Here is a 22568-nt window from a genome sequence, read left to right on the forward strand (position 1 = left end):
ATATCTGATGAACAACTTCACTGTTAATACAAACGCCTCAAACCAATTTTATTACTTTAACTTGTTCTTTGGTTTTGGTATTGGTAAAAGAAAAGGGAAAGGAGAAAAGGGTCAACAAATATCTTCCTCCTGACCCAAACACCTGGAAAGAGTAAACCTATAAATAAGAAAAGACTGTTTTACTTTGAAGCCTTATTGTGAGCTGGTGGTTTGGATTGGTTGGAAGTTGCAGCAGTTGACATCACACGTAAACGACCAGCGATCTCAGTGAAAGATGGCCTTGCCGTCGGAATAGGCGCCCAACACTCCTCCATTAGTATTCTCCAGTCTGAGTCACAGTAACTTGGTATGGTCGGCCTCAGTGTGTTGTTCACTATCCCACCTGCACTTGACCGTAAATTTAATGAGTTGTTACGATACACAGTCATGTCCAAGAAAAAAATAAGCCGACCAGACAACATACTGATGTTTGAAAATCATCTATTAGAACCTCAGTTTCTTTGAAAATCAGTCAAAGCAAAACTCAAACCGAACCAAAAAATTACTCTTATCAGACCTAGCCGTGTCTGGTAATCAGTTTCTATATCAAACCAAGGGTCGTAGGTCAGTGAATACGCACCTATAATAGCACCATAGTGCATATTCGCATATGGTTCCTCTCCGGTTAGAATCTCCCACAAGACTATACCAAAAGAGAAGACATCCACCTGCAGGTAAAAATGTAATATAACTCAGAAAGGTTTCGTTTCCATTCTTTTATACTCACTATGAAAACAGTTTAGTTTTTACCTTCTCTGAAACTTTGCTACTACTGCCGTTTAAAAGCTCTGGTGCCATCCATGGAAGGGTTCCACGTACACCACCAGATACCAACGTATTTCTTTTAATTTTTGACAAGCCGAAATCACCAACCTAGAGGAAGAACAAACGAGTGAAAAGTATTAAAGCACAAAATGTAATTCTGTTCAAAGATATTATCACATATGAATGAAGTTTTTACCTTGCAGATTGGGCGAGAAGGATCTTTCAGGTTCACAAGTAAGTTGTCACACTTCAAATCGAAGTGAACAATGTTCTTGGCGTGCAAATACTCCATTCCGAATGCAGCGTCCATAGCAATGATTAGTCTCTTACGACGATCCAGGTGTCTGGAAAACATAAGAATGAAAAGCAAAGAATCTTTAACTGTTTCATCAGATAGGAAAACACTGAGACGTTATAAGAGAGAGAGAGAGAGAGAGAGATATGTACCTATCTTTCCTGAGTAGAACATGTCTTAGAGAACCATCAACCATGTACTCTGTTACAGTAGCCAATGTTCCACCAGGTCCATCTTTCACAACACCATAAAATGCAACCACATTTGGATGATGAAGCTTTGAAAGTATCCCAGCTTCTCCCCAAAATTCACCAGTCTAGGACACAATGAACAGGGAATGCAATTAGCATCTCAAGACAACCAATGTTACAAATCTTATTATCACTTTGCATATGTCCTAGGAAAAATATGCAATAGAAAATTGCAGAAACACTCACTAATCTCTCTTGTTCAGATGATCGACCAGCAAAGCAACTCTTCTTTATCCTCTTGATGGCAACATCTGATCCTCTCCATTTCCCATGATACACTGTACCAAACGTCCCAGAACCAAGTTCCTTTAGCTCCTCGAGATCATCATTCATAATGATCTACAAACAATCAAGAACAAAAAAAACCAGACAAAGGTTAGAACCAGATAATTAACTTTAAAATCACAAACAGAAGACTAAATGTAAGCACACTGCTCAGTGGTTTAAACTTGATATTTGATTCTTCTAACATGTCTGAAAACTTCCTAAAACACTAACACAGATCCTTTCTTCAAATACAAAATAAGTAAAACTCCAGCATACCTGTAAGTCATTTTTATCGTAATCTGCCAAAGAGGAACCAAGTGGAGGAACAGCATTCCTTGTTTCTTTCTTTTCATCCTACAAGTAATCAACCTCATTAGTACATTCTCGTTTTGGAATCATGAAATAAGAGACTTATATACCTCATGTCCACTATCTGGCGTCCTTAGATTCTCAACCATAGCACCAAACTCCTCACTCTCTGTGACCTTCATCTGTGCATCCTCGTTAGCGCCAGCAACATAAGCTTGACCTAAATTCTCCTGAGGATCATCTCTGTTCAATGGAGCGACGTGATGCAGCTTGGTAATCCCTCCGCTATCTTCCATGTCAGATGGAAAGCCAGGTGGGAGATCATCTCTTTCACTGAACTGTTCATCTGCCAGTTTCCGGAAATAAGACCAATTCTTAGGATCATGATTCTCTACATTCAAACTAACACCAGCACCATCATGCTGATATGCATTGACGCCGCCTGGTGGCACGTCTTCAGAGAGCGCCTTTGCAAATATCTCAGAAAGGAAGTCCTGAGGAAACCTATCATTGATGTCAATAACAACACCTGAGGAAGCTTGACCTTCAGGGCTAACTTGACTGGTGGTTGCTGTGTCTTTATGGCTAAGGTTAGGAGCTTCAGCCTCAATACCTCCTCCATTAACCATTTGATTCTTGTTGGCAGCGTCAGGGCTTAAAATCTTATGCTCATTCGATGCCCCAACTTCATGTGATTTACCCTCTCCTTGCTTTGCAGGATCTTGCTGAGCTTGTGAATGAGACATTAAGAACTGAGAGCCTATAGAGTCATCAGACTTTGACAGGCGGTTTAGCATTTCCAACTGTTCACGAGGTATCCTCTCAGAACGGTATACTCTCCTTGTGGGTGGTAAAGGCTCCGAGTAATCAAGATCGATTAAATTTGACTCAGAGTCAGTTTGAGCAAGACCACATGTACCACTTGACGACGAAAGCTGATCATCCTCACCTGATACAGGAGTCTGCTCACGAACAACAGCATCACGGTAAGTAGCAGCAGGCTTCACAGGAGTGTTCTGTCGTGGATCTCTTCTTGGGGGCAACATATGTGTAGCATCCTGGCTAGGAACAGTTGGAGAAACTGATGGCTCCTGAACTTCGACATTATCCGCTTGAGGAGGACTCTGACGAAACTCAGGCTCTACATTCTCACGAACTCTCATCTCAGGTTTTATGTTTAGCTCTCTTCCCTGCACTGCTGCGTTTTGCTGTATGACACTAGGGTAAGGGTATGGCTGCTGCCCTTGGAAAGGCATGGAGATAGAGTAATTAGAAGAACTGTGTTCAGGATGCATTGGAAACTGCTGTCTTTCGTCATAGTATTGTGGGTACATTCCATAGGAGCTAGGTGAAACTGATGGTGGATACTGAAGAGGAATAGATTGAGGATACTGAAGAGAGGGGTTTGGTGGAATGGACTGAGCATACTGAAGAGTAGAACTCGGAGGAACAGCTTGCTGAAACTGAAACGCAGCACTGTGTGGGATGGATTGAGGAGGATACTGAAGCAATGAGCTTTGTGGCGCAGAGTCAGAATACTGTATAGAGGACGGTAACTGCGGAGGGGCAACACCGTTGGTGTTCCTAACATCCATCTCAGCTAAATTGTTTGCAGATCCATTAAGAGTAGAGTTGCTTCTTGAACCAATGTCCATATCATTAACAGCCACAACATACTGAAACTCAGAGTCAACATCATTCTGCTTAACCCCCAAAAGAGAACCATCCAAATCAGCGACGGAGAAGAGAAACATTCTAAGCTTCTGCGAGCCCCCACGGTTCTCCATCTCGTTATACTCCTCCATCATGTTCTGGAGATCTTCATCACACGTTACAGACACCAAGGCGTCGAGATCTTCACCGGGAAGCTGGTACTTCACCACATGAGTCCGGTAGTAGATTTCAAGAACTTTTTGCCTAAGCTCCTGCCAAGATATGTCTCTTCTTATGGAGATAATGTGCGTTTCGCCTCCAACGTATCTGAGCTTTGAATCGCCTGGACGCGGGAGTATTTTCCCACCGAAGCTGCAAAGGACTTTAACCTTTGCTGTTACACTACCTGAGGCTGAGGAAGAAGATGCATACCCATGAAAGTTTCCTAAACTTGTATCTTGACATAACGAAGCTTCTGGTGCTGACTGGATATGCCCAAGTTGATTTCCAAACTCATGAAGAGGGTAGTTTGTTCTGTCATATTCTCTCATCCCGTTTCCCACCATGTCATTAGCTGCATTGGGGTTTGCAGACCTTTGAGAAATCACTCTATCTCGCAGAAATTCCAGAGAGAACTCCTCTCCTGTTTGAATTGAGTAATGAAGCCCTGGCTTAACTTCTGAAGTGTTAGAATTGAGAGGCCGATCATTTGCACTCGTGGGGCCTGTTTGATTAGGAGTAAATGCTTGAGGTTGAGGGAGAGAGTCATTCATATAGCCAGGTTCCATATGGTGTTGCTGGAAAGGATGCTGTTGTCTGTGACTGTTTCTATCCATCACAACAACAACAAGAAGAGTCCTTCAAAATTATTCTATTTGCAAGAAGAATCTTGCATACTTGACTATAATGAACACACTGAGATGCCAATTTGCTTCAGAGACTGCAGAACCTTGAACTGATAAGCTGCAATGAAGACAATTAATATACGTTTAGAAGCTTTAATCTTGTTATACAATAAAAAAATGGCATGAACAATAGGCCTTCAGACACAGGGGCGAAGATAGAAGTTAATTACAGTGGGGGCATGAGGTAAAAAAAAAATAATTAATGGGTGCACCAATATAAGTTTTCACAATTATCTAACTATTATTGTAACTTTGCCTTAGAAAAATATGAAAATACAAGATACTAGTGGGTGCATATGCACCTAGTCTTCCCTTGCTTGCTTCGCCACTGTTCAGACATATTCCAACAGTGTGGATGAATAGATAAAGCAATGAAGACATCTAATACAACTTTAGAAGCTCTGAATCCTCTTAAAATAATCAAGAAAATGGCAAGAAGAGGAGGTCCTTCAGACAGATTCAACTGTGGATGAATAATTAAACAAATTAACTCCTAAAAGGATGCTTTTGAATCTAAAAATGGAAACTTTTTCATGGACTATTAATCCAAAACCTCAAACACAGATAACCCACAAGCCCATAGTAATTAACAAAAAGAAACAAAACCATAGTTTGATTCAGGAAGATTAAAAGGCAGCTGCTTTCAGAATTAAGAAAATGAAAGAAGAAGAACACCAAGAAAAGAAATGTATAGCTTTTAACCTGAGCGGTGAGCAAACTTAAGAAAGATTGTGGGAGCTAGCTACAGTCCAAAAACATCTTCTCTTTCTTTGATGGAATCTCAGGATAAATACATCAAGAACCCTAACGTCTTTCTTCTTCTTATTCTTTTGTTTTCTCTCACTTAGCTTTCCTCGTTTCTTACTCAAAGGATGGAGATTAGAGGAAAATATCTATACTATTAAAGCAGGATCCTATTGTCATAATTACCTTAGGGGTATGTTTCCTTCACTAACATTGCATGTTTTATTAAGGGCAATTAAGTGATATTAATAACAAATCTATATTGGGTCATTATTTTTGGATCCAGCCCAAATCAAATCTCTCTTGGGCCATTTGGGCCTATTAAAAAATCAGATTCAATTCTCACTTTTTTTTTTCCTTTGGGCCATTGAGTCCAAGTTCAAATAATTTTTTTTCAACTATTCTTAATTATTATTTTTTTCTTTTCTTAATATAATTTAAGCATTCATAAAAATAATTGAATTTTTTTTATTGAAAAGTATAAATCTTTATTAAAAGTATATAATTTTTTAATTAAAATATTAACCCCATAATAAAATTAATTTATCAGAGTTATACCAACTTAATTCATTAAAAAATAAAGTTTATTTTTTTTAACATAAATAGTCATTTAAAATGAAATCGATAAATAAAGATAAAAATTTTAAGTCTTTTATAAATTAAAATACAAATATAGGAAAATATGACATTTACTAAATATTTGTCAATTGAAAAAATAATAATAATAAACTCGCGCTTTGAAAGCGCGGGTCAAAATCTAGTATGTTTTTAAAATTACCAAATGGTCAGACTACACTTTTGTAATGGAAAAATACAAAATATTTAGTGTTAAGATTTTAACTTAACTCCGTCTGACTCGGTTTCTAAAAAACCAGAAGAAATCGTGAACCGTACATCTTTCGAAAGACGGAACAATGGACGGCCAAGATGATAGAATAAGATCGGTGGAGTATGGAATCAAGTTGAGTCAGTCCCGTAGCTTATGTTATACGGTTTGCATTAAATGTGCACTCTCATTATCATCAGATCCTAAACTTAATAACCAACGTGGCCATACCTTTTTTTATTTAAATTTTATCTTCGTTATAAAGACTCTCTTTTGATTTCATCAATTAATGCTTTTTTTCCTTTCCTATATATCTGTGTTACTATGGATTTCTTATGAATATGCAATTTCTTGTTTTGGAAATGCTGATTAATAATAATAATAAATCTAAATATTATATAACCAAATTATGATCTAAAGTTAATCTCTAACTCTAAAGTCAGTTTTGGAAATTTCAATAAGGGGATATATTATCTGAACATTGGGCCTACACTAACAAATACTAAGTTCTTGTTAACTTTCAAGTTTAAGCCCATTGGGCCTACACATCGTGTGTGAGACCTGCGTGTGATGCGACGTCGTTTGTAAGTGGAAACGTGGAAGTCAAAAACGTAGTACTACGAAAAGGAATCTGAGCATCGTCTTCGTCTGTTTGATGGTAATGGAGCCAACAGCTTTGGCTCAGCATGAATGTAAGTGACAACTAAAGAGACATTATCTTTTATTTCAACTGTATATATCTATGGTGCTTAACGCACTGCTAATATATTATAGGTTAAATTCATACAAGTCACAAGTCTTCGTTGATATGTACATCAATATAAACAAATTAAAATGGTCGAAACTTTTACTATCTTTATTTGTATTCCATTACAGTTTTTTTTTTGGTTTGTGTGGTTTGTCTATGGAGCCCATTGCGATTCACACGGTTCAAAGTCTTCGTTATATAACTATAACATAAGCGTCTTGAAGTTCCTCCCAACATCGTTCCAAAGAGTTCACAATGCGAGATTAGTACAAGCGTAACCCGCACGGATGATAAGTATAAGTATCAGTGCAGCTGCAGATCTGGTTATGAAGGGAATCCTTATTTACCTGATGGATGCCAAGGTGTGTGTATCAGCTTCCTTGTCACTTTGGATAGAGAGCTTTGTGTAAAATCCAATAGTTATGATAATTTAGTTTTATGTTGTTTTGCCCATAGACATTGATGAATGCAGAACTATATATGGGGTGTGTGGAAAGAACAAGTGCGTGAATGTTCCTGGATCATTCAGATGTGAAAAAACATGGCCAGCCATTCTAGGTAAGTTACTATAATTAATGTTTCATGTTAGGGGTGGACAAACAAACCGAACCCAAACCTTTGAGATTGTATAACATACATGAGTATAACATTTGGATCAAGGAGATATAAGGTAAACGATCTAACTTTAAGGTTGTGTATATTAGAGAGCTAACTTACATGATTTGAGATTACGAGATTGTAAAATATATGTCGTGATCCCCTTCTCGAACTTGCTTTAGAACATCAACGTTACGTACCCTTGAAAGTCGACAGCTTTCTCCGAATCAAAACACCATTAACGATACGCAACGAATAAACGAAGCAGAACCTGTTAGAATATAGAATATTCTCTTAGTAGATAAGATACAATCTTTGTGAAATCTTGTAGTTACGATACTCATGTAACAACCTTGGCTATTTATGCCGTGTGAATAGAACCACTCTCCTCAAGGAGATTAACCAAGCTTTCATGGTATCAGAGCACTAAGTGCAATCTTCTCCATTGTTCTCTTTCTCTCTCTTTCTCTTCATCGTACTCTCATTTCTCTTTTCTTCTAATGGCGGTTCCTCAAACCCACGTTGAAAGAGCATTTGGTGTCACGAACATCAAAACTCATATTCCAATCATCCTTGATTTGGAAGATCATAACTATGACGCATGGCGTGAACTATTCCACATGCACTGTCTCACGTTTGATGTCGCGGGCCATATCGATGGAACCTCGCTCCCTGATGGTGACAATGATGCGGCTTGGAACAAACGTGATGGACTCGTCAAGCTTTGGATCTACGGTACCTTGGCAAAGAAGCTATTCCGGAGTTCATTCAAAACCGGAGGAACGGCGAGAGATGTCTGGATCCGCATTGAGAATCAGTTCCGCAACAACAAAGAAGCGAGATCGATTCAACTTGACAACGAGCTCCGCACGACCGAGATTGGAGACATGACAGTGCAGGCTTATTGTCAGAAACTCAAGTCTCTCTCAGACCTTCTTGCTAACGTTGATGCCCCTGTAACTGACCGAACTCTGGTCATGTACCTCTTAAATGGGCTTAACGAAAAGTTTGATAACATTCTCAACGTCATCAAACACAGAGAGCCATTTCCGACGTTTGATCAGGCTCAGTCTATGCTTGAAATGGAGGAAAAGCGCATCACCAAACCGGCAAAATCAACAACGTCTTCAACAGACACAGCTTCTTCCTCAACGGTTCTCACGGTGACTGAAGACAAGCCGGTCACCAACTCTGCTCAACGCCCCAACAACCCGGCTTACAACAACAACAGAGGAAACAGACGTAATAACAGAGGAAACAGAGGTCGTGGCAACAACAATAACCGCTACAACAATCAGTCTTGGGGACCCAACACATACTGGCCACAACAATTCCTACAATGGCAGCAACAGCAATTTCAACCATGGGCTATGCAGCCAAACCAGTACCAGCGTGGCCTGTTAGGACCACGTCCTTCAGCTCCTCATCAGGCTCATATGTCTACGGCTCAACCTCAGCTTACAACTGATCTAGCACATGCCTTCAATACCATGACATTGACTGATCCTTCAGCGGGCGAGTGGTACATGGATTCAGGTGCAACAAGCCATATGGCTGCGAGTGAAGGTATTCTTAAGTCTAATCTGAATAAAAATATCAATCATTGTGTTGTTGTTGGCAACGGTTCTCGGATTCCTGTAGTCGCCTCTGGTAACACCTCTCTACCTTCTTTCACTCACCCTTTGTCCCTAAACACTGTTCTTATCACACCTCAGATTGTAAAGAATCTAATCTCTGTTAGAAAATTCACTAGAGATAATTTTTGTTCTGTGGAATTTGATCCTTTTGGGTTTTCTGTGAAGGATCTTCATTCTCGGACGGTTCTTCTCCGCAGTAACAGCTCTGGGGATCTCTATTCAGTTCCTACAAACCTGCCTCAACCGCAAAACTCTTCTACAGCTTTTCTTGCTTTCACGCCCAATGTTTGGCATAAGAGACTAGCTCACTTGAATAATCAGTCTCTCTTTTCTTTACGTGCTTTGAATAAAATTGCTTGTACTAATGACAATCTCTTCTCTTCTTGTGAGGTCTGTCAACTTGGGAAACAAGTAAAACTTCCTTTTCAAAAATCAAACTCTTTCACTACTAAACCTTTTGAAATTGTTCACTCAGATATTTGGACTTCTCCTTTAACAAGTATCAGTGGTTTCAATATTATGTCATTTTCTTGGATGATTTTTCTCATTTCCTATGGGTTTTTCCTTTGAGACGAAAAAGTGAAGTATTTTCCAAATTTCTCCAGTTTTATAAATATGTGGAAACACAATTTAACACTCGCATTAAAACGTTGCAGTGTGACAATGGAGGTGAGTATCAAAACTCAAAATTCCAGACTTTCTTTACCTCTAATGGGATGCAATTTCGTTTTTCATGCTCTCATACATCTCAACAAAATGGAAAGTCAGAACGTATGCTTCGAACTGTAAACAACGCAATCCGGTGCCTTCTTTTCCAAGCACATCTCGCATCCGGATATTGGGTTGAAGCTTTACACGCTGCAGTGCATATTCTTAACATCCTACCCTCGGTGGCAATACAAGATAAAACCCCTTTCTCAGTTCTTTTCAAAAAGAAACCGAGGTATGATCACTTAAGAATCTTTGGGTGCCTTTGTTTTCCAAATCTAAATCATTCTAATCTTCCAAAATTATCTCCTCGTTCAACTCCTTGCCTCTTTCTTGGTTACCCTTCTCAACAAAGGGGATACCGGTGTCTTGATCTTAAGACAAACAGGATCATTACATCACGCCATGTCTACTTTGACGAAAGCGTGTTCCCTGCTGCAGAGAAAACCACTTCTCCTTCTACCTATCACTTTCTGCAGCATCATGATGATCCCTCTCCTATCTTCAAAGCTATTCTTCAAAATAACTCAAACACAATTCCTCAAGTGCCTGTTGCTGCTTCTACTCAAGCGCCAGTGCCTTCTCAACCGCTAATCACTCAACCTCAGGCAGCACCTCTCGCTGTCCATGCAATGCAAACTCGAGGTAAAGCGGGTATCACTAAGCCAAAGAAGCAGTTTTCTCTTCTTTCAACTGTTTCGCCAATTCCCACTAGCCATAAAACTGCCTTGCAGGATCCAAACTGGACCCCAGCAATGAATGATGCTATTGATGCTTTTATTGAGACTAAGACTTGGGATCTTGTTCCCAGGCCAAAGAACACTAACATTGTGAATTCGATGTGGCTGTATAAGCACAAGTTTGATGCAGATGGGAAACCTTTTAAACACAAAGTGAGGCTAGTTGCTAATGGGAAGTCTCAAGAAGAAGGTGTCGACTACAATGAAACGTTTGCTCCCGTTGTGAAACCAGTCACAATACGCACGGTTCTTGATGTCACCCTCGCAAATGGATGGCCAATACATCAGCTCGATGTCAAAAATGCATTCCTGCACGGTCTTCTGGATGAAACTATATACATGCATCAGCCTCCGGGTTACACAAACAAATCTCATCCAGACTATGTTTGCAAACTTAACAAAGCAATCTATGGTCTGAAACAGGCTCCTACAGCTTGGAACTCACGTTTTGCCTCTTTTGTTACTAATATGGGTTTCAAGTGTAGCAGGAGCGATGCATCTCTGTTCATCTACAGCAAAGGTTCACGACGAGCCTACCTCCTGCTCTACGTTGACGACATAATTCTGACTGCCTCAGACGATGCCTTCCTCAAGAAAATTGTGACAGACCTACAGACCGAGTTTCCCATGTCTGATTCGGGCAAACTTCACTTCTTTCTTGGAGTTAAAGCAGAGTTCATTAACGATGAAATCTTTCTCAGTCAGCAAGCGTACACAACTGACATCATCAACAGGGCAGGCATGACAGAGTGTAAACCTCTCGCGACACCAGTAGACCTGAACTCAAAGCTGAAAGCTGAAGAAGGTGAACGTGTTCCTGATGCCACGCAATACAGACGCCTTGCTGGAGCACTGCAATATCTCACGTTTACGAGGCCAGACATAGCTTATGCTGTTCATCAAATCTGTCTCTTTATGCACGATCCGCGCATACCACATCTTCACGCTCTGAAACGCATCATACGATATCTCCAGGGGACAAAGGAGTTAGGCCTTCAGCTTCACAAGGGCTCTGTCAAACAACTGGTAGCATATTCGGATGCGGACTGGGCTGGTTGTCCAGACACACGACGATCAACTTCGGGGTACTGCGTTTACTTGGGAGACAATCTTGTCTCTTGGTCCTCAAAACGTCAAACCTCTGTTTCGCGATCAAGTGCGGAGGCTGAGTACAAGGGAGTGGCCAATGCAGTTGCAGAGCTAACATGGATAAGGAATCTAATGTTTGAACTTGGCATTCCAATCTCCAAAGCTTCGATCGTCTACTGTGACAACATAAGTTCAGTTTACTTAGCTCATAATCCAGTTCGTCATCAACGCACTAAACATGTCGAAATTGACATTCACTTTGTACGAGAAAAGGTGGCGCTGGGTCACGTTAAGGTTCTGTTCGTTCCATCCTCTCTTCAGTACGCTGATATTTTCACAAAGGGACTGCCCACCAGCTTGTTCAATGACTTCAGAACCAGTCTCACCGTTCGCTCTCCACACGCTGCGACTGAGGGAGGGTGTTAGAATATAGAATATTCTCTTAGTAGATAAGATACAATCTTTGTGAAATCTTGTAGTTACGATACTCATGTAACAACCTTGGCTATTTATGCCGTGTGAATAGAACCACTCTCCTCAAGGAGATTAACCAAGCTTTCAAAAACAATCAAGACTGATGGTGGAACTAAGCACACTCGGAGAGCAGACCCATATTCTGAAAAACCAAACGAAGACCAGAGAGAAAGCAGACAAGCATGGGAATCGAAATGGATATAGATTTATTACAGTTGGTCAACAAAATTCATAAATTACTTATTTGGTCCTTCACTTATGTATATTTTCTGTTTTGTAACCACTTACTTTCATGAATAAATTACTAATTCTAACATTCAATAAGAATTCAGCAAACGGCGTCGTTTAATCTCCATTTCATAGAAAACTACGTCGTTTAATCGCCGGTTCATGAGAGATCTCTCTTCTTCCTCCGTTTCATGGTGTTGCGGCGAGCCGATATACACACTACACGACACGATCTCCGTGAGAATTCGAAGCTTCCTGCAAATTTACTCTCGGTGAGCAATTCGAATCTCTCAACGCTGTTATTTAAGTCTCTGATCATTCTGGGGTTTTTCCATATTGTGATCATGAATCATGATCGTCCGATTATCTCAATCTCGTAATCCAAACAATGAAAGTTAATTCAAGCCAAAAGGCCTCGGCTTTACACGAATCTTTACAGTTAATTCAGTTTGCTCTAGATAAAAATCCATGCTTCGTTTGATGATTGCTAGGTGAATGGCGTCATCATCGTCGGATTCATGGATGAGAGAATACAACGAGGCTTTAAAACTCGCTGAGGATATCAACGGCATGATCTCCGAAAGGAGTAAGTCGGCCTTAACAGGGCCTGATGCTCAGCGCCGTGCTTCAGCTATACGTAGAAAGATCACTATTTTCGGAACTCGGTTAGATAGTCTGCAGTCTCTTCTTTCCAAAATCCATGGGAAGCCTATGTAAGTTCATTTCTGATTGCTTTACAAACCAGTTAAAGAGTTGTAAAGTGTTGATCTTTTTGACCTGTTGCAGTTCAGAGAAAGAGATGAACCGGCGCAAGGATATGATTGGGAACTTGAGATCGCAGGCAAACCAGATGGCGAATACTTTGAACATGTCGAACTTTGCTAATAGAGACAGCTTGCTTGGGTCAGAGATAAAGCCAGATGACACCATGAGCAGAGTTAGTAGCATGGATAACCAAGGGATTGTTGGGTTTCAACGACAAGTTATGAGAGGTAAAAGCTGTTTTGGGTAGTTTGTTGGCTTAGTTTTGTATTAGTTTCTTTATTTGAGTTTTTTTGTTTTTGTTTTTGTGTGAGTTAGAACAAGATGAAGGACTTGAGAAGTTGGAGGAAACAGTGATGAGTACTAAACACATTGCTTTGGCTGTTAATGAGGAGCTTGGCTTGCAGACTAGGCTTATCGTATGTTGTCATTTGTTTTTGACTGCCTTGATTTGGGTTTCATTGTTGTAACAAAGCTGGGTTGTATGCAGGATGACTTAGACTACCATGTGGATGTTACCGACTCTCGCTTACGGGTAATATATACTCCCAACTCTCAAAATATTTCAAGAAAAATATTATTGTGAATTGATACCTGATCTGATGGTGATGTTTTTCTTATTCTAAGCTAACTGATAATACAAGCATTGATCTATTATGTATGTTGTTTGTTATTATAGAGAGTGCAAAAGAACCTTGCTGTCATGAACAAGAATATGAGAAGTGGTTGTTCTTGCATGTCAATGCTTTTGTCAGTGCTTGGGATCGTTGGTCTTGCTGTTGTAATATGGCTGCTAGTTAAGTATTTGTAATCTCAACATTAAGTTCACTTGCCGCTTCTGTGTGAATGGTCTCAGTATATCTCCTAATGCTTTTCATTCCTTTTCTGTTGTGAGAACTCTTAATAAATATTAATATCATGTGTGCAGTTTTTGTATTCATTAAAATTAAATAACTGATAGCAAGTAACACGAAGAGACATAAATACGTTTGTAAGAGATCTTTAACGAAGAAACTCATCTGAATTCACAAATAAGATATGATCATCTGAGATTCTGAGCAGAGTAAGAATGAAGGGTTCAGATGAAAGAGGCTAGCACAAAACTTTTTCATTATGGTCTGATTTGGTTAAAAGGCTGTTTTTTTTTGTTGTGGTGGGAACTCAGTCTTCAAAATCTGCCGAGTTCTCTAGCAAATAGTTTGCAGCCAACTCCTCGTTACGGTCACACGCAAGGAAGGCTTCTATGACCAATGCTCTATCAAATCCCATTGCCTCAAGCTGATCACAAAAGAGGTTTAAGGCAAGAGTTAGAACAGATGAGACGAATGATATTTCGGAATGTTATAATGGTGTTAATGAATGTTTGTGTGTGTGTACCCGTTGAATCGCTTCTTGCTCTGCAGGGGTAACATTGACTGCATGGGGCATTTCTTGCTCGGGTTGGTCAAGAATATCCATTTCCCTGAGAGTTTTGCACAACCAATAAGAGACATTGAGTCATGAGATCACATATAGATCCGATTCAGCCAGTGGCCAAACCAAGAAAAAGATATGCAGATACACACCCGTCAGATCCTTCATAAGGCTCGTTGATTAACTGAAGAAACTCGGCTTGGTTCTCTTGAATGAGCCTCAAAAGTTGGGGGTTCTGCTTTCCAAGCTCTTGAAGCATAGGCTGTAACAGCAACAGAGATGAGATGCTCACAAAGGAATAACAAAAGTCAGGCTACTAGTTTCTGGACCCAAAAGCACTATAGAGAAAGGTAAAGGCTAGGTTACCTGCAGAATCTGGGGGTTGGAATTGACCATCGATCGTAATTGTTGGAACTAAAACAAAATGAATATACAACAAGATTAGTATTATGAGGAAGCTGCATCGAATGATTAAAGCAATATCATATAGGAGTAGGCTAGAATCCACGTCCCTGAAGGTGATGAAACAGGTTTCCAACAAATCATTCTATTTGATCTCACAGATGAAAAGACGGGGTAAGGATAGAATGACAACCTGATCATTGCCTCTGAGGAAATCAAGCGTTCCAAGTTCTCCAGCACCAGCTTCTGCTTCCTGGAATAATACAAAAATTCACGGAACTCAACTACAATAAACTCTTTTCGACGCACAAAAACACCAAGCTCTTACCTGAGGAAACAAATCCAAAGGAGATGAGTTAGGTCCTCCAGAGGTAGGAGGAGCGGCAAGGTCTGCACCAGATATGTTAGTTAACGGAACAGTTTCTCTTTCAGGAATTCCCTGGAAAGTAAAACAATTTTTAGCAGTTTCATTCCCTTAAACATCCACAGGACACTGTTAGAGAGAAGAGGGCATACAGAGTATAGATAATCCACCGCTCTCTCAGGGTTGTTATAAGCTGCACGAAGTGCACGAGCAACTGTTTCTTTGTCCCAGCTGCCTCCTCCCATTTCCATTATTTGTTGAACCATTTGCTCAGTACTACTGCCACTAGCTAAAGTTGAAGCAGCTTGAGCATTGGTGTCACTTGGTGCCCTACACATACAATCAAACGTCTCTTTAAATCCTCAAAATACAAAATTAAAGTCTATTGTGTCAAAAATAAAACTTACGCTGGTTGTTCTTGGGCAAGAGTGGAAACTGAAGCTGGCACAGGTATAGACTGGGTCGTCGACGCAGCTGCAGGCTGGTTGATAGGTACAAGTGTGTATTAAATGAATCCAGATGATGATTGCATAACAGCCAAAGAAGAAGGGATGTGTAAGAAAATTACCATAGCTGAAGATGTGGTGGTGGAAGTAGGCTGTGAGATAGGAACAAAGTATTTCCACTGAGAACACTGGACTGATCAAGTGATGGGCAACAACATAAGAAAATAAGAAGAAACACTTACCTGAGCCGAAGATGGACCAGCTGAACTTGCAGTTTTGCTCTATCAATGGCAAAAGAAAAGTATAAGTAATTTTCAGTAAGAGGAGAGACGAATAACAAAAGATGAATTTTCAACAAAAAAAAAAAATAATAACAAAACATGAATCTACATGTGAATCAACAAAATAAAGTAAGTACCTTGCTGAGCATAACAACAAGAAAACCTTCCTCGGTAACCTTATTCTCCACCAAAGTAGTTTCATCCTTCAAAACCTTGCCATTGTGAATCAACAACTGCTGTCCACATGGATAGTTGTCTTTGCTCTGCGAATCCTCAATATTCTTTTTCACCGCCATTATCTTTCAAAAACCAAACACAATAACATAAGAACACATACACAACAACAACTATACTCCACTCCACTCAACAAGACCAATTGAGAAACTTAAAATTCTGAATCTAGCTGCTCATCAAGTCGTGTATTACAATAAATTGGTATTGCAGCACGGAGATTTAGCGTCTCTTTATTCCAAAACATATCTAAAGTCACTGACTTTACATACAAAATTACACGTAGTAGATCTGAACGAAGGAGACAAAGGACTGACCGTGTCGGTGGGCAGAACCCTGATTTCAAAATGGCTACCCTTGAGAGTCTTGACGGTGAGCTTCATGTCGACGGATTGAACCAGGCGGCGTCGGGAAAGTCCGGCGAGGGAGCGAGATTACAGAGTGAGACCTAAAAGAGCGTTCTTTCCAACAACAACTGCCAAAAACAAAAACAGTCGCAATCAATCAGGCGAGCGTTTCGGATTTTAAAACGCGGCAAGTGTGCGATTCGCTGCAAGATGCTTCCAAATCCACGCGCATCGCACGTGACAAATATCTCTCGTATTTTCCATTTTTCATTTTTCCAGTAATATTTAGTTACAAAAATATTTAAAATCTTCATTTTAACCGACAACTAAAAATATCAAATTTCCGTGAAAACAAAATATGAAATCCATGATAGAATTTTTTTATTAGTTATTTAAGGGGTTGTCATAAAAAAAAACTATTTCAGTGAACTCCAAACTAATTTATTTTACAAAATAATTTTATTATTTTTGAGTATTTGCTATTTCAAGTCAAACTGAAATATTCATTCATAGTTATATTTATTTTACAAATGGACCAACAAAGGCCAAGCGTGAGATAACAGCAACACACGGGACTCAATTTTATAGTCGAATGATGATAAATCATTTTTTTACAAATTCAAGATTCATGAAAAGTTTTTCAGAATCTTTGGTTGGATTTATTAAGCTCAGAACTCACGGTCAGGGAAGAGAATCGGAGCAACAAGCGACCAGATGAAGAGACCAGCAGTGGCCCAGCTGGTCACAACACGAACCCACACAGACGGCCACCCGACATCAACCAGTTTACCACTTTCACCCACCGAGGTTGACCAACCAGTTAAGAGCATTGCAGAGTACATGCTCGCGAGGGAGAAGATGATGTGGAAGAATGCGTATGAGTATGTCACTGGCTTCTTCTGCTCTTTCTCTTCCTTGTCTTCTGCTTTCCCGTCTAGTGGAAGCAGAGGCTTCTCTCCTGCACGGGGAGAATCAGGAGAGGAGAGAAGCGTGGTGGAAGAACCAGCACGAACCGCGGAATAAACGACAGAGAGAACAGTTGTGAGTAACCCGATGGTCATGGTGCCTGTTGAAACAGCTTTGGAATGTTTGTGGAGACCATTGCATTCGTAGTCTCGGGGTTCACTCGCAAGTCCACTGTAACAGAGGTACATACAGTAGACAGATATAACTGATGCTGGTAAAATGCTTCCACCGACCTGCAAAACAAAGGTTAATTTGGCTTCATTAAGTCCAAAGATGAGATCAACAAGAAACTAAAGGTTTTAAAAGTCAGAAACTTACAGCGGGATGCAAAACCACAACAGCAAAGACGAAGACAAATATCAAAGTCATGACAATGAAGAAAGTGTTGAGTCCACAGTCGTGTCCAGATGGAGTAAACCAGTGGAAGAGAAGTCCAGAGAAGACGAATGTTGCCAGGTAACATACAAGCGAAACAACGAGCAACGCAGCATACCTGTATACAAAAACCTAGATTAGCAGTTGCATAATTAAGTCAAATGATTGAAAACATTTTCCACTAACCAGAACTGCTCGTCGTAGCCAACCCATGTGTCATTCCAACCATGAACGAAATCCAAAAGAAGTACAACTTGAACAAGAAGAAAAAATCCAGCACCAAACTTTGACATCGACTCTGAAAAAAGATGGTAAATTGATTCTCATTAGCTCTAAGTTAATCACTTCATCAGGAGCAAATAAAGGAGATATGATGGCACTTACCATAAAAGCTGATGACTTCATTGGGAACGAAGAACATTAAAATAACCAAAATGAACCAACAGATGACTTTCATCATCCAGCCACCATGGTGTATACCATCACGAGGGTCTTTCTGAGTCTTCACACCAATCATCATAACCGATAAAATCGAGAAAAACACGAAGTTCCCTAAGCTGACACGCAGCACAGCATCAGTCTCAAACCATTCCCGATCAGGCGTCTTGTGAAAATGGTTAATCCCTACACAAAAAATGCCAATCATTCATAAGCTAAAAGGTTACAATGACAAAAGAAACAGAAAAGAGAGAGAAAAACTTACAAGGGAGCTTCTCCATGAGAGGAGCAGCGACCTCACGGAGAATCCATGAAACGATCAAAGAAAGTGCAAAGAGGCCACAGTAAGCAATCCTTGCGGAACGTCTGCTGATACTAGAAACAACAGTACGGCAAGCATCGCATGCACAAGCAGCACAGCACGATGCTAGACAAGAAGCTGCCCACATCTCTTATTTTTCCCTCCTTCTCAAAGATCAAAGGGTTGATTTCAATATTGAGCTGCTAGTAAGAGAAGAAACACACAAAAATACATATCATCAAACAACCTTCTTCTTCTCATCTAATCATTATCAAAAAAATCCCTAATCTTCAAATTAAATTGAAATTGGATCAAATAATGTGACTTTTTTTCCACCAAATTGGAGAGGGAATCAAAATTGAAAATTCTAAACTTTACCCAAAGAAATAAGCCCTAAATCGAATTAAAATACCTTTGGATAACGATCGATCAAACCTAACAAACTCGGTGTACCTTTCCTTGCGATTCTCCTGGCTAGCTAACAAGGACTTTGTATTAATCAACGATGCAAATGCGATGACGATGACCTTTCATAATAAGCCCACTAATGACCCAAGGCCCAAATATTTAACTTTTTTTTCTTATAAAAGAAATGGAAGGCAAACACGCATAATCACTTTTTTCCTCTTTTTTTTTTTCTTTTTTTTTTGTACCCAAAAAAAGAAAAAAAAATCCCTAAATTTCCGTCGTATGTAACGGAATTAATAAACAGCGTACGGTGTCATCCGGCAAATCGCCATCTCTTCCTTTCGATATCGGAAACGCTTCCGGAGAATCATCGTCTAGCTGCGGCCTCATTTTTTTTTCTTCAAATTTGCGTATCTACGGAGCTGGAAGCAGCAGCTTTTCTTCTTCTCCACCTCTTCCTCTTTCACCGGTTCGTTTTTAGAAAGCTTCACCTACTTTTTGGATCCTATTTCGACGTTATTCTGATTATGTATCCTTAGATTTTGATCGCCTCGTTTCCTCGAATCTCTCTTAATCCAAATGTTTGTTTTGATCGATGCGATGGATCCAAACAAGCTTGGCTTTGTACCTTTGACGCTAATTCAAAATACTAATCTCGTTTCGAAATTGATTAATCTCCTGGCGATAGATCATAGATTTGATACGTTGCTCTATAAATGGCTTATGATTGAGAATCTGATTGGATCTTCTCTGTCATTGACTCAATTTGCAGGTCTGGTTATCAACGCCATGGCTCTTGATGGGATTGTTGTATCTTCACCATCGAGGAGAACTCAGTCTCTAAAGAGGCAGTGGGAAGATTTGGGCAGCTGCTCCACCGTTATTAAGAGGCATCGATATCTCTTAACAGCTTTGGTGCTTTTGGCCTTTCTCTGCACTGTTTATCTATATTTTGCTGTTACTTTAGGCGCTAGGCACTCCTTGTGCTACGGCTTGACGGGTAAAGAGAAGGCAATTTGCCAGTTACAACATGTCCAAGCTCTCTACAAAGGGAAGCTGAAATTTTTCTAGAGCGTGTCATCGACCTACATGATTGTTCTTGCTTGCCCTACTACAATTCTTTTTGTGATTCTATTGTGACTTTTGTGTGTATTATATTATTATTACAATGGTGAAAATTCCAGAGATTTATAATCGAAAACATAATTCATTTTTGTTCATTAATTAAAAATAAAAAGAAGTTTCTTACAGGTTTTTTACACTTATTGACCTTAGTGTTCCCCAATGACTATGTTTTCTTGATTTGCATGGCTTGAGCAGCCTTCATCATCTTCTTCATTGTTTATTAAATGTACTTTTAGATCTTCAGGTGATGAGCGGATCTTCTCCAGCTCAATCGAAACCTCTCTCATGTTTGGCCGCTTCCTTCCTTTCCGGCTTAGACACCTTCCAGCGACTTCTGCGACTGCCATCACTTGGTCCAGCTTGCTTTCCTCTTTGATTCGATCATCAACGATGTCAACCACTCTGTTTTCTTTCATGGCCTCAAGGAAATGAGTTGCTAAGCTCTTTCCTTCTTCGGACCGGACACGAAATAGTGGTTTTTCTCCTGTTATGAGCTCTGCCAAGACAACCCCGAAGCTGTAGACATCACTCTTGTCGGTATATTGGCTTGATAGGAAGTACTCAGGATCCATGTAACCAAAAGTCCCTGCAACTAGTGTTGTCAAGTGAGTTTGATCTATTGTTACCGATCTTGAAGTTCCAAAATCAGAAACCTTGGCTCGGTAATTCTCGTCCAACAGTATATTAGTAGTCTTGATATCTCTGTGGTATATTGGAAACGTTGAAGCTGAATGCATGTATGAAAGTGCTCCAGCAATCTCCACGGCTATTCCAAGACGCACTTCCCAAGTCATGTTGTAATCATCAGATTCATCATGAAGACGCTTGAACAGATCTCCATTTGGAATATATTCATAAACCAGGATTGGAACTTCTGTCTCCAAGCAACACCCCAAGAGTTTCACAATGTTCCTGTGGTTTATCTGTGAGAGAAGGACGACCTCGTTGATGAAACTATCCAGCTTATCTTCATCCACAAGTTTTGACTTTTTAACCGCAACGATCCTGCCATCCACCAGCATACCTTTGTACACAGTTCCTTGACCTCCTCGCCCAAGCACCCTCTTCACGCTGAAGTTATCAGTGGCTTTCTCCAACTCTTTTGAGCTAAATATCCTCGACATATCTACATTTCCATCGTTTGTAGTAGTTAGTTGTTGTTTCAACAACAAGCCTCCATTACGTTTGAAGAACTTCCTCCCACGAATGATCCTCCTTCGCTTCCTTATAAGTACGAACAAACAGAAGATCCCACCAACTAAAAACATTAGTCCCAACACACCAATTAGAACCCCTGCAGCATAAAAGGAAACACATAAGTAACACTACTTTCTCTTCAGCCTTGTAATCTACAAGATGCATTGGAACTCACCTCCAAGCAGGAAGGACTTGCCCGGCTTGGTTATCACGGGCTTGGGCTTGCACGTGTACATCGATCCACGCATGTTCTCACAAGTGCCTTCTTTACAGACACCAGGTTCTTTGCACATATCAGCTTCTACACAACCCCCTCGAAGGTACGGATTCCCTGTGAAGCCAATGGGGCAATAACAGTTCCTATAACTCATCTCGTTAAAGTAACCATACTCACAAAGACATCTCGTATCAGAGTCGTAAGAGCCGTAATGGGTCCAGTTTCTGCAACCTAAGGGGTTGTTTCTAAACTGAGAATCCGAAGTATCAAAGTACCAGCCTAGCTCCACCTCCGCGTAGCCACCAGCGTGGAACTGTTCTGGTGCAGTGACATTTGAGGGTGAGTATCTTTTGTCAGTCAAGAAGGCAACTCTGCAGCCTTCTCCTCCTGTGGCATCTATATCCACACCTATGACTTGTGGACGGTCCAGTGGTATTCTCGTCTGGCAGCATTTGTAGCCGTCACAGATTGAGTTTGTTACTTGTTGACCACTCTTGCTCTCTGTACAGCTCGATTCACAACCCAAGATCTCTGATTCGATACCCGTCATCAAGGCCTTTGTACCGCAGCCAACCGCCACAAGGCGGTTGTTATCTGTGATGAAGTAAGGGCTGCCTTTGCCTGTGATGTTCAAATCTGGTCTTGACTTTTTGAGTCCTTGACTAGTGTTATAACAATCCAAAGAAGTCACAGGACCTTTGATGAGCAAAACTCCATATGGTTTATCTCCATCTGGAAGAGAGATGTTCACCACTTCAGTATTGATCCGTGAGAGGAACGGAACGGTTGTTCCGGAAGTGGTGGTGTTGCAGACAACCTCGTACCAGTTGTTGAGATAGCAATCCTTCCCGCCGATTCCAAAAGGGAACGGGATCGAGACTCCTCCACAGGTTTTGCTACAAAAAGTTGAAGAGTTACCATTTTGAGATGTTGCTGCTGATGAGAGAAAACTTAGGACAGACGCTACAATACATATGAAGTTGCAAGTCTTTGTCTTCATAATTCCTTTTTTTTCTGTGT

At 40.3% G+C, this 22568-nt stretch overlaps 5 protein-coding genes and 1 pseudogene across 6 annotated transcripts; 2 read left to right on the forward strand and 4 right to left on the reverse strand.

Moving 5' to 3' along the window:
* Positions 1-23: 23 nt before the first annotated feature.
* Positions 24-5379, reverse strand: LOC106414805. The gene is made up of 9 exons (XM_013855389.3): positions 5187-5379; positions 2037-4542; positions 1894-1971; positions 1537-1689; positions 1252-1415; positions 1001-1148; positions 790-912; positions 620-707; positions 24-382 (listed from the first exon to the last, which is right to left on the reverse strand). The coding sequence occupies exons 2-9, from the start codon at positions 4413-4415 to the stop codon at positions 180-182; spliced, it is 3336 nt and encodes a 1111-aa protein (XP_013710843.2). The 5' UTR covers positions 4416-4542; positions 5187-5379; the 3' UTR covers positions 24-179.
* A 7000-nt stretch (positions 5380-12379) lies between these two features.
* Positions 12380-13977, forward strand: LOC106414811 (syntaxin-51). Its single transcript, XM_013855394.3, has 6 exons — positions 12380-12547; positions 12767-12988; positions 13062-13267; positions 13356-13456; positions 13528-13572; positions 13717-13977. The coding sequence occupies exons 2-6, from the start codon at positions 12771-12773 to the stop codon at positions 13846-13848; spliced, it is 702 nt and encodes a 233-aa protein (XP_013710848.2). The 5' UTR covers positions 12380-12547; positions 12767-12770; the 3' UTR covers positions 13849-13977.
* LOC106414808 (probable ubiquitin receptor RAD23a) lies at positions 13954-16672 on the reverse strand. The gene is made up of 12 exons (XM_013855391.3): positions 16492-16672; positions 16081-16242; positions 15905-15943; positions 15785-15814; positions 15624-15697; positions 15369-15546; positions 15181-15291; positions 15046-15105; positions 14817-14864; positions 14603-14712; positions 14415-14499; positions 13954-14315 (listed from the first exon to the last, which is right to left on the reverse strand). The coding sequence occupies exons 1-12, from the start codon at positions 16555-16557 to the stop codon at positions 14199-14201; spliced, it is 1080 nt and encodes a 359-aa protein (XP_013710845.2). The 5' UTR covers positions 16558-16672; the 3' UTR covers positions 13954-14198.
* A 331-nt stretch (positions 16673-17003) lies between these two features.
* On the reverse strand, positions 17004-19148 carry LOC106414812 (serine incorporator 3-like). 2 transcript variants are annotated; one of them, XM_048741690.1, is made up of 6 exons: positions 19014-19148; positions 18566-18801; positions 18247-18486; positions 18049-18160; positions 17806-17980; positions 17004-17720 (listed from the first exon to the last, which is right to left on the reverse strand). In XM_048741690.1, exons 2-6 carry the CDS (start codon positions 18747-18749, stop codon positions 17190-17192), a joined length of 1242 nt encoding a protein of 413 aa, XP_048597647.1. In that variant the 5' UTR covers positions 18750-18801; positions 19014-19148; the 3' UTR covers positions 17004-17189. The 2 variants fall into 2 exon arrangements, with proteins under 2 accessions (XP_048597647.1, XP_048597648.1); XM_048741691.1 differs by having other exon boundaries at positions 18566-18804; positions 19014-19102.
* A 633-nt stretch (positions 19149-19781) lies between these two features.
* On the forward strand, positions 19782-20259 carry LOC106414815. The gene has a single exon (XM_048741692.1). It carries the CDS (start codon positions 19799-19801, stop codon positions 20078-20080), a length of 282 nt encoding a protein of 93 aa, XP_048597649.1. The 5' UTR covers positions 19782-19798; the 3' UTR covers positions 20081-20259.
* Positions 20130-22548, reverse strand: LOC106414806 (annotated as a pseudogene).
* Between the last annotated feature and the right edge of the window lie 20 nt (positions 22549-22568).

Source organism: Brassica napus, chromosome A9, assembly GCF_020379485.1.
Source record: "Brassica napus cultivar Da-Ae chromosome A9, Da-Ae, whole genome shotgun sequence".
Taxonomy (NCBI): domain Eukaryota; kingdom Viridiplantae; phylum Streptophyta; class Magnoliopsida; order Brassicales; family Brassicaceae; genus Brassica; species Brassica napus.